At 35.3% G+C, this 12,092-nt stretch overlaps 1 protein-coding gene across 2 annotated transcripts in view; it reads left to right on the forward strand.

The window, feature by feature from the left end:
• Nucleotides 1-12,092, forward strand: part of LOC148947815 (uncharacterized) — a 73,189-nt gene that overhangs the window by 47,725 nt on the left and 13,372 nt on the right. For both annotated transcript variants that reach the window (XM_089096240.1, XM_089096241.1), the window contains exon 5: nt 10,139-10,179. In XM_089096240.1, coding sequence (XP_088952366.1) covers nt 10,139-10,179 — 41 coding nt within the window. The remainder of the gene's footprint in view (nt 1-10,138; nt 10,180-12,092) is intronic.

Below are 12,092 nucleotides of genomic sequence, written 5' to 3' on the forward strand. Positions count from 1 at the left end.
TTCGGTACAAAGTCGTCGGTTAAAATTCTATCATCATACCCCAGTCTAAAGGGGAGCCGGTTCGTCGTTTGATCCATGACGTATTTTGATCACCGCGTTGAAAATGGCTTCGACGACCATTAACTTCGACAAAGCCTTTTTTATCAGTTAACAGCGCTTTGAACAGGTGGCAGTATTTGTCGCGGAGATTTATTTATTCTAGTATCAGCTAAAGAAACTCACGGTTGACCGAGGTATTGGCAATGTATGATGGATATCACGGACTTTCTCAATGATCTGGTCAACAGTGAATATCTTCTTGGTTGTGAATCTGTTCGACATGAAATCTGCTTGCTGAGTCCAGGAGGCTACACTCAGTCCACCTTGATCAGTAACGTTTAAAAGATGCCCAGGTACCTGGTATCGAGGTCGTAAGAAATTAAAACCAATAGAATCCGACGCTAGAGTGGTTTATACTTCTGATTTTTAGGGAAGGGGACCATACCCGAATCCAAAAATCAATGAAAAGTGATGCCTAAATATGACTATAACTGTCCTGAATAATTCCGCTGTCCTACTAAGAAAATTGTCATTTTGATATTGCCTAGGGCCTAGGGCACTTTCATAAATATGTGCGATGCCAATAAATATGAACGATGTTTAGAAGTACATAGAACTACTGCACACACTTTAGAATATAGCTATTTCTCATATATTTTGCTGTAATAGCCTAAAGATTGGCAAGTCTAAAGTTCTACCTGTAGATCCATACATATATATATATATATATATATATATATATATATATATATATATATATATGAGTTTATGCGAATTTTGTTACATTTTGAAGGCTCTTGTTTATTTTGACTGGGCTTTGTGTGGGTTTTGTTGAATACCAAGGGCTTGTGTGTTTTGATTAGATGTCTTTCTTCTTCTATCCCCTTTTTTATATATTTTAATGGGCACTTAAGATGTGGCAGGTACTGGAGGTTGTAATGATTTTTTGTGGCTGCTTTTATTTTTTGGTGCTAATCTTTATGGTAGTGGCTATGAATTCTTTTTTATGTCAAAGCTGGCCAACCGATGTCTCTTAGTAGTTTTCTACCTTCGGTTTCAAGATTCTATAGAATAAACAAGATCATTAAAAAACATAATAGACGAAGAAAGTTGGCCGCCACTGATAAAAAAAAAGAAAAAAGAAAAGGTTTTTATGGTGTTTGATCTTGTTATTTGGCTTGACGTACAACTGCTTATCTCTGAATTATTTCCCTTCGTTCAAAAAAGCTTATACGGCTTAGAGGTGTGTAAATTCTGAAGAAGAAGAAAATAATATAATATAGCATCTAAAATAGAAAGAAAAGGTCAAAATCGGCCACAAAAATAAACGGAAATTTAATTGAGAAATTAATTGAAATTGTATAAATAGCTTATGGGATAAGCCATACAAAGTAAAAAATTATTTTACTTCAACTTAAAATTATTTTCAAGAAATAGCAAAAGCTCTTGATATTAACTTCCCATTTATAATATGAAACCGCATAATTCGAAAATAAGATAGACTGTGCAATGGGCAGGTATTAACGGGACTTGATTTCGTCTTTTCTGGCACCAAAATATTTTATCGATTGAGGTAATGTGGTTTAACAAGTTCGCCAAAATTAGGCCTTACGTTTTTTCGGGATCGTACGTAGGTATTGTTGTCGAGGGGGTGGGGGATGCAATAATGATAAAAATATGTCGATAACTTGGACAATAAATTGGGTTTTGGCGAGAGGTGGACTCTCCTCCTGTGTACGTCCCTTTTCGGCTTAAGTATGCAGGGATTTTCTTTTTTTTTGGGAGGGGGGGTGGGGGTGCAATAACGATAGAGAAAATGTCGATGACTGGGACAAAAAATTTGGGTTATAGGAAGAGGCCGTCTCACCCCTGCGTACGTCTACTCGTCTCAACTTGTTTATTCTCTATTATTTTTGTTGTTACTGTGTATGAAATATAATTCTCATAAACCATGGGTATACATGCATGAAAAGGAGTGAGAGGGAACCTCCGTTCAAAGACCACCATGAAACTGCTAAACCTAAAAATACGCATGTCTAAAAAAAATTTGAAGGCCATTTTTTCAAAGGCCACCACCGTTTTACGGTTCCCTAAGCTCGTAGGTGGGAAAAACGAATATTGACTATAGATATAAGTTTGAATACTCTACAAAATGACCGTCTTAGCTCGGTTTTCAATTTTTTGTTCCCATTAACTCCTCCATTAGAAAACTATCAAACAAAACTTTTCAAAAAAATCTTGTGAATAGACGCTGATAGACGTTTCTGATAATGAAAGTAGTTGGCCCTTTGGTGGAGGGGGGGAGAGAATTTCTCTTCAAGTGAGGGACGAAGACGAAAAAATATGTTTTGTCTTCTTTTTTTGGGAGGGGGGGGGGGTTATTCCTCTCCCCCTTCCCCAGTTTGCAGGTATGATGAAACCATTAACTTCCAGCAGATTAATCCTTTCAATATTAATATCCAGTTAAGACGTAAATGGAAAAAATTAAATACACCACTTATCAAAAATCATCATGATTCCCGATTTTTACGATCTGATTACAGACTGGGTTTTTTTTTGTTCATTTTTTTTATTATTATTATTACAATTTGCATTCAAAGGCTTTAGAACTTATTTTGCAACATTTTCTTTATGATGAGAACGTAATTGATTTTCATATTTATTGCTGGTTATGTTGTGAAATATGCAATAAGTAGATTCTTTCCGTCTAAACAGTTCGTTTTTTTAAATTTTTTTTTTTTTTTTTTTTTTTACGGGAATGCCTCTGAGCCATTCAAAAAGAAAAAGGAAACAGACATCCCTCTTGAAAACCCTAAGCTATACGTGTTTATAAGAGGGTGGGGGTATCCCCTGTTTATTGGTCTCGGCAGGAATACGCGCACTTATTTTTATTTTTAATCTTTGTTCTGTGTTGGTGTCTGTCCTCAGTTTAATTTTGCTGGACCAATTTCACTAGTTGAGAGTAGTTTATGGAAATTTTATCCTAAAATTTGGATGGCAGAAGTCTCGAAATAATGTTTGAAAGTTGTTTTCTGTGTTTCAGTGCTAAAGATGCTTCAATTTTCAGTTATTATTTACAACTGATTGAAGTTGTCCTTAATCGGTATTTATTAAGCTTAAGCATATTTTCCGCGCTACTGGGTTAATTCTTTCCAGTGGGTATTGGGATAAAACCGCCAACTAAATGAGCGCAGAATAATTAAGTTTTGTTTGAACATTCGAGTTTCTCTAGTCTTAAAGACTATAACTATAAAAATAAAATTCAGGTATAATAAAATCAAATAAACACTTATTAATAGATAATAAAATAAATAAATAAAAGTCAAGTTCCTTTCGTTGTGAGGGACTAAGCCACAGCCTTGCCTTTTGCTTACGTCCCTCCATGAACACTTAGACTTGTACCCGATTCATAGCTTCTACCATGCTTTTGCTGCTTTTATAGGACATTCGAGTTAGGAATAAAGATAGTTTGACTTGAAAAAAGTGAGCGTCAGTATTTGGTGTAAGTTTTACCTAACTCTTTGTCCTGCTTTTTTTGTCTTTTTTTATGACACTTGCTTACTATTGATGTTTTTTTTTGTTTTTTTGTTTTTTTATTAATCTAGTTGAAAAACATGGCCATTTTTTGTCGTATACACATGGGGGAATCTTTCAAGTTGTTTAAAAGTCCCTTATCTAGGGGAATTGGAAAAAAGTGCATATTTGGCTAAAATATTGTTTTCTTTTAAGAAAAAAATGTTTCTGTGTGTTGCAGAGCTCAGTCTAAGCAAAAAAAAACGAAAAGAGGCCAATCAAAGAGTATAGGAAACAGAGAAGTAAGTAATTTTGCTAAGACGGAAAGATGAGAATAAAAAAAAAAAAACTAGCGCCATCTACAGTATAGCGTCTCTACTTCATTGAAGAAGTAGAAAGTTCCAAAGAAAGTTAAATATTTGCTGCGATGAGTTTACAATTCAATAGAAATAAAGCTGAAATTTCCCTGTGAGTGATAATTCATCACCATTTTTTTTTATTTCCAAGAACTATTTAAAGTCAAAATGTAGTCTGCACTAAATAAGCCTAGATTAATTTGGGAAATCTTGGCAGGTTAAGTAGACTAATTGACTTAAAGCAGATATGGCTCCTGGAAATAGAACTATGCTTTGCTCTTCTTTTTATTGTATAAGTTAACTCAAATTTGGGTCTGAAAGAAAAAAACAAAAGCTATCTTGTGTTACATAATAAAATTATTGAGTTTTTTTTCTCTGTAACTTGCCCTGCAAAGGGTCGCAGATAAAAAAAAAAAAAAAAAAACTTTAATAGTTGTATATTTATTTATTTTTATTTTTGCCTATACTACTCATACTAACCTAACTGTACTAGCCCTTACTATACTATTTAAGGAAAAGGTTTAAAAACAAAAGGATCTGCCTACTTTCCAAAAATGTCAGGTCGGGACCAACTAGGTTTAGAAGCTCTTAAAGTTTATATCAACTTTGCATGTTTTCGTATTTTATATATCTGCAGTCCTAGAGTTCTAATATTTCAATTTAGGATGACAATGTTGCCATCAGTTGATAGATAAAATTCAGCTTTATCCATCTACTTAGTTAAATTTTCGGAATTCACCTTTTCTTTATTGAAACACAGGTCGGAAATTTGTCGACAATCTTTGACAAAAGGAGTGTTTTCCTATTTTTTCGGAAAGTTTCGAACATTTTCTAGTAAAAATGAGTGGTAATATCATGATTCTGGCTCGGTGAATGGACACATCCGAAGCTAATGAATCCTTCGATATAAGTATATTGTTCTTTCGGTGATAGATACAGGTGTAGCCTTTTCCCAGATATACAAATTTCAGAGGAATATTAACCTTAATTGAAGCCCAAATTTCGTGAGATAAAATTTAGCTTGTCTTGATTTTTTCCTACTTCTGGTAGGTGACACTGCATTTTAAGTGCCAATAGTAGTTTATAATTCCTATTAAATCGTGTTAAAGCACAAAAAAGGTTCCTATCATCAGCTTTGTTTGCTATTAGGAAAAATCCATAATTAGGAATATGACTAGGTAGTTGTGAAAAGGTGTTGTATAGATTTGAGCTTTTTAAAATCAAAGCATACTTTTTTCTCCTGGTCCGGCGATTTTAGCTTATTGCTAGAAAGTAATAAGGGTCTAAGCTTCGTGGTTTTTACGGGAAGTGTGGGCCTCAGGCCGGATTTATAAATATAATGTTACATTTTAGAAATCTGCGTTTAATTGTTGCCTGAGGCCTAACAGGATGGTTTTCGGTAGTTATTGAGCGAGAGCCAATAATGTATAAGTTGCGGTGAAGTTTACGTCGGAGATGACTATCTTAAGCTATACAACCAAGCCTACGCTCTGTCGAGCCATGTTTCTGCTTTCGACTGGATACCTCAGTTCTATCAGGCAAGCAAGAAGGCACCAGGTTCAAATTGAAGTTGGGCTAATATCAAAAAGTATTCAATATATGCAACGGTTACCTAGCCCCATCCCCAAAGAAATTGCAGCTTTCCCTTTGCTCTTTTCCAAGTAGTCATATTAGAAATTTGGCCCGTGGCAAGAAAATCAACTAATGAACTGCGACAGATAAATTTTTTTCAATGCTAATCAATAGTCCTTTATGAGCTTATCAAAGATATGACGTCAGTTTTTTTAGTAAAAATTCGTTCATGGGCTACAACATGCTAAAACTTATTAAGGTTAAACAACGGTTCACATTAGGAAAAATTGTTCAAATTTTAAGACAAGGGGAAAAAATGTAAATAACAACTTGCTTTATTCCTTGGTCATCTTTGCGATAAGGGGTTGACAACTTTTGCTTGTTGGTGTGTACCTATTATTTGCTTCCGATATATTTGAGGGTACAAAAATTTTTATTTCATATCAGCTACCAAGAGGAGTGAGCAAGTAAGAACAGGTTGTTAGAGAACGGTCGTCTTCTTGGTTAAAGGGTTAGAAACTTCTGCAAATTGGTTTACCTTTTGTTTGATCAAAAGAATTGGGGGAAACGAAGACAAATTAATGAGGGAGTATAAAATAAGAATCGGTTGATACTAACAGCTTGTTAGACCGTGATCGTTTTCAGATATTAGGGGCTATGTACTTCTATTGACTGGTGTACCTTCTTTTATTTGTAGCAGTGCCTATTTGTAGCAGTATGATTGTGAAAAGCGACGGATAGCTTTATCAAACAGTTCGTGTTAACGAAATCTAAGTAAGGAGCGACGTGGCTCAATAGTAACTGAAACTATAAAAAACGGAGTTTTAATATCATTAGTTATGTCAAAAGAATCGGCCTATTATGCTGGTTCCAAATATAAAAGATTCAATAAGTTTAGTTTTACACACCAAAAGCTACGAACCTGAGAAAATTTGTCCGATTTTTCGAAAAAAAAAGGAGAGAACACCCCCTAAAAGTCAAGGAATCTTAATGAAAGATTATAGAAAGATTACACCATCAGGTTTAGCGTATCAGAGAACCACGAGGAGAGGTTTCAAGGTCACATCTTTGAAAACGCTGAATTTTGCCTTTTCCCAAAGAAAGATCAAGGATGCTTTTTTTTTTGGGGGGGGGGGGGGGGTGATAGGATCAAACCAGTGGTCCTAGAATATCGGGAGAGGGCTCACTTAAACGGAAATAAAAGTTCTAGAGCCCATTTTAAATGACCAAAAAGATTGGAGGACAGCTAGACCCCCTCATACGCCCCTTTTTTCGCCAAAGTCGTTCGATCAAAATTTTGAGATAACCATATGATTCAGCATAGTTGAAAGAATCATAACTATGCCTTTAGAGGTAACATGACCCCGCATAACCCCTGAGTAAAAGTCTTAAGTCATGAAATCTGCCCATTGTTTACGCATAGTATTTGTTGTTGGGAAGTATGCATACAGTTTTGGGTGGTGTGGAGGGTCCACGGGAGAATTTTCCATGGGGAGAGAATTTTACAGGGATTAGACTTTTCAGGAGAAATTTTTCATTGGGGAAATTTGCCAGAATTCATATACGGAATTCTTTTTATTTGTCTTACTTTCTCTTTGGTGACGAAATTTTACATGTGGAGATGTTAATGGTAATTGTCCGGGTAAATTTTTACCGGTATTGAATTGTCTAGAGGATATTTCTGTGAAGGAGGGGCGGATTTCCCGGCATTATTAAAAAACGACCAGAAATTAAATTAAAAGTAAACAAGTTTTTCAACTGAAAGTAAGATGTAACAATAAAACTTAAAACGAAAAGAAATTTTTACATATATTAGGGGGGTTGCCCCCTCCTCAATAGCTCGCTCTTTGCGCTAAAGCTTGACTTTCTGTCCCAGTTCTTCAAGAACGACTCCTGAAACAAAAGGGTCGGTTAATTAGAACAATAAGAAGCTATTTTAAAAGTACTGGAAAGCTTTAGCGTGAAGAGCGAGGTATTGAGGAGAGAACAACCCCCCTCACATAAAAATTTTAATGTTGCTCCTTACTTTGAATTGAACAAACTTGTTGTTTTTTTATTTATTTAATATACCAACTAGGTACGACTGGATTATGTTGCAAAACTTGAGCTCTTTGATGAGATTTTCTATTTAAAAGTTTTCGAGCCATTAACAACTAGTTTAACTGTGCACATTGAAAGAAAGAAATAGGATTAAAAGTCTTAGACAGTTTAGAGACTTGAAAGTAATATTCGGTTGTTAGACCTTTGTCATCTTTGTCGATAAAAGGCTTTTAGCTTTTCCTAGATGGTGTACCTATTATTGGTGCCCGATATGTATTTTAGGCTAAGACAAATAATTAGTGTGCATTTTTCAATACAGTTGAGGGTAAGAAAATCTGTCTCCATGCAGTGACGCGGTGATTATAAATAGAAACGCTTCAACGTCAAATAATACATTTCAGGTTCAACGTTTTCAGCTATGGGAGAACCAAGGCCTTTCTTTGGTGAAAGGGTACTTAACTGGTAAATTAGTTTATTAAGGGTACTCAACTTTTTATTTTTGTCCATATGCCCTAGAGAAGAAATATAATCAAGCCATTGTCCTTTGCTGAAGGTGGTTGTGGTGAATCAAAAGGCATTATGTTTCAGGATATAAATTTTAGAGGATTGTGTAAAACCCGAACAGTGACTTGTGGATTGTTTTTTAAGCATGATAAAGACAATTGTGATTTCAAAGGCTTTGTTTATCTTTCGAAGAGACACAACTCCCCACCAGAAACAGATAAAATATTTGACACCAAAATTGGGCCACTTGGTTTGGTATTCTCATTTTGAAATCTCAGACAGTTAGATTTCTAAATTTCTAGGGATTGATTTAGAAACCTCAATATTCCTCAAAAATAAATTGTCACATTTTATCGCAACTGGAAAGCTTCCACAAGACTTTATAAATGGGGGTGAGGGGTAAGGTTGGTGGGTTTGGGTTGAATTGTAGTATTTGACTGTTGGCTCAGGATGTACACAGGAGCTAACCTCCCCCTCCAAATCTTTTAAATTACGTATAAAAAATGTCTTCCGACTAGTCAATGGTTAAAAAGATATTTTTCATGATTAAACTTGGCCCCAGGCTTTACAAATCACAATGCATTGTACGGGCCTACTGGGACTAGTTTGTTAATTCTTATTTGCAACGTTATGGTGAAGTCTGTTTCTGCAAGTTAAAATTTAAATTCAACTAAAATATTTGATATTATTCAAATTCGCCTTTTTCTGGTTTTATAATCCATTTTTCTCTAAATATTTGAGCATGCTTAGAATAATTACTGGCTTTGGCTATCTTCCTATTTTCATGCCATGACATTTAATAACTACTGTAAAACAATTTAATCTTATTGAAGTAGTTGATTTTCCAGTATGGTTTTCGGTGTTGATTGTACATATCCGTATATTTCCTGGTTTATTAGAGACGGTTTGTCTTTTTTAAATGTTAAATCGGTTTATAGTCTTGTGAAACAATTTTGATTTTGTAATCTTTGACTTTCCGTTTGATAATACAAAAACATTAGTGTGTATAGGCACCTCCAGGAAGGGGCTAAGGGGAATACCCTCCTCTACTGGGAATCAGGTGGACAATAAAATACCGTCACTTTGATACCTAGATTTCCGTGTCTTTTTTCTCTTTGTTCTCAGGTCCATTGAATATCAACTCTTTTTTGTTTTACGAAGATATTGCCGCCGATTAATATATTACATTAATACAAGAGCTTTAATTTATTACCATCACATCAACTCATTGAAAAACTGCCCCCCCCCCTCAAAAAAAATTACATGGAGCGTCCTTGGTAGTTTACTTGCTTTAATGAATTTAGCTATAATGATTTTATTAAATGTGGTTTCCAAAGTAGGGGAAATTCTTAGCCTTAAAGAGCGATAACTTGCAAATGGTTTTGAAATATGTTAGCTGCATATGGTTGTCGATACATATTTTGGTCTTTTAAGCCTTCTCGGGTCAAAAGAAGTCTGATGGTCTTAATTTATCAAATAAATTACTAAATGCCGTAAAAAAGGTTTCATATGGAGGCATGCAAGAGGAAGGCCTCAGGGTCAGCCCCTTTCCCAAATCCTAAATTTGACCGAATTTTGTGGAACTTCTTTTCCGAATCATCAATGAGATGTGTTTCTTCATTACTCCCCTCTCCTAACAAATTCCTGAATTCGTGTCTGAGGGCTCATTGGAGATATTCTACTAGTTTTTATTGGTGTCGGCACATAGTGAAGTATAAGTCATAGGAGGGCTCGTGATTGTTAGCAGTAACCCTTATCTATTTAATTTGCTGTTTCCTTATCTATTACTTTGTTTTGAAGAATTTTCAGCTTTGCGTTAAGGTTTATATTGTCTACTTGCTTAATGCTATACGTGGCATGAATTTTAAACACGAGCCAAATTACGATTTATAAGCATCGCCATGCAGGTTTTTAGGTGATTTTTTTTCAGATTGTCCCTTTGGAATACTTTTCCCACAGCGAACGAATCCCGATATCACCATTTTATTTTAAGTTTTAGATCCATTGTGTCTTACGAATGTAATTTGTAATTTGGCTCAACGAGGAATGTGTATTTTATTATATCCTTAACTTTTTTTTTCTTTTTTTGGCTAATATCGTTGTTCTCCTTTTAGATACTGAGCACTATGGTAGAAGATCAAGTCCAACTTTTGAGGTAAGGATCATTCATTTTTCTTCAAATAGACTGTTCTTATGATGAAAGTTCATAAAGCATGTAGTGAAAGACAAAGTTAATAAAGTATTCCTTCAAACTTCCATACAATACTTTGTGGTGCTCAGAAAGAAGTTAAAGAAAGTTTAAAGATTCAACAGGTATGACCAATGGTCAAAGAGAACTAGGGCTAAATTTTCGAATCGGAAGTGTATAATATTTTGAAACTGAATAGCGTCTTATTTTTCACTAAAGTTTAGTAAAAAGAGTCTACAAAATTATCGAGTGACAGATAACACTGTTTAAATTGCGTGCTTGAAAAATCCGAACTGAGAATAACTGCTGTATCTCAGGAACAGTTGAGAGTATTAAGGTGAACTTTTCAGTGCATGATTTGGGGGATGTTGAAACAAGCAAAAGATCTTGTACGTATGCTACTACTGCATCATCTAGTGCTACTCTTAAGGCTAAGGGTATTTCGGGATATCAATTTGCTAAAATGTTTGTTTTCGTGGATTAATCTTGTTGCATGCACTTGATCGAACAATTTTTGCCGCTAGTCCTCCACCTAGTGCAGTCACTAGATTTAACAAATGATTTGAACTGTCACTTAAAGGAATCAACTGATAGTTTTAATAAAATAAGCTCTATTATCTATACATCCTTTCTAAGGATTTTCCGTACCAAACGATTTTTACTTAGTTGAAGAACATAGAAAAATGCACTTGATAACTTCGTACAGCATAAAAGATTGACGTTGAAAATCTATATAACTCAATCTGCCATTCTGATCATTCGTCCCCTTATTGCACTATGTCAATCTATGTAATATTTAACCGTAGTGGGAAGATGTTTACGATATTTCTCTTCTTGTTAGCGTTTTTGAATTTGCTTAGGTATAATGGGTAATCAAATCTTTGGTTTGTGTAGCGAGTTGCCCAAACTAGTTTGAAAGAAAATGTCAATGGCTGTTTTGGTATGTTCCTCATTAATCCTCACTTTTTGAGAATTTCCTTTTAAACATACTGAAACAAGGGACAGTCAAGCTTTGACGCGAAAATTTTGACCGTTTTCTAGTCTTCACGTTTTTATTCTTTTTCTGGACTTATTTTGATTTAGTCACTTATTTTTGACATCTGTGGTTGGCTGCCATCACCCCCATTTTAAAGTTTGAAAACGTTTTCTTTAGTTATTCATGCGAGAACTTTTCCTTTTTCTCTTTTTTGTATACTTTTGGCAAAAAGCAAATGAAGATCCATCCTGCCCGGCACCAATGGACTAAAGGATGATTGACGTTGTCCAACATGATCCGTCACCAGAAGCCTCTTCTGCAATCTTCAGCCAATCCTTTTTCCAACTACACCCTTATCGGCGGAAGCCATCCCAGGAATCCTAACATATTCTCGATTCTGCCAGATATTGTTTCTTTGACCACCAGGTCCTCGTTTCTAATTTTGAAGAGAGTCGCAGGTGAAAACATTGTGGCACAGGGTGCTGATTGGTTATCTTAGTATGTCCAAGGAATTTCAGTTGTCATTTTTTATGATTACCGAAAGGGATTCCTTTGCGGCGCAATACCTTTGAATATAAGTGTTTGATATGTGAAACCATCGTATAACGCGTAAAATATGATTCATCCAATGATGTTCGAATGCATCCAGGGAGTAATTTTCTTCGGTCTTTAGAGGCCAGGTTTCAAAGGCGTATAGCAGTACAAACCAAGACGGTTGGCTCATACAGGTTCATGTTGTTTAGGCAGATCTATGCCTTCTTCAGAGAGACTTCTTTGTACTTGTGATTGCGCCCCATGCTTTTCCTATTCGTGCTGCAATATCTGTCTGTTCCGCCATTTGAGTATGAAATAGAGCCGTCGTAGCAGAACTGCGGAAGCAATAGCTTCAGCCCCCAGTTTATTA

Source organism: Artemia sp. Qi Xiang Cuo, chromosome 10 (assembly GCF_049724085.1).
Source record: "Artemia sp. Qi Xiang Cuo chromosome 10, ASM4972408v1, whole genome shotgun sequence".
Lineage (NCBI taxonomy): Eukaryota > Metazoa > Arthropoda > Branchiopoda > Anostraca > Artemiidae > Artemia > Artemia sp. Qi Xiang Cuo.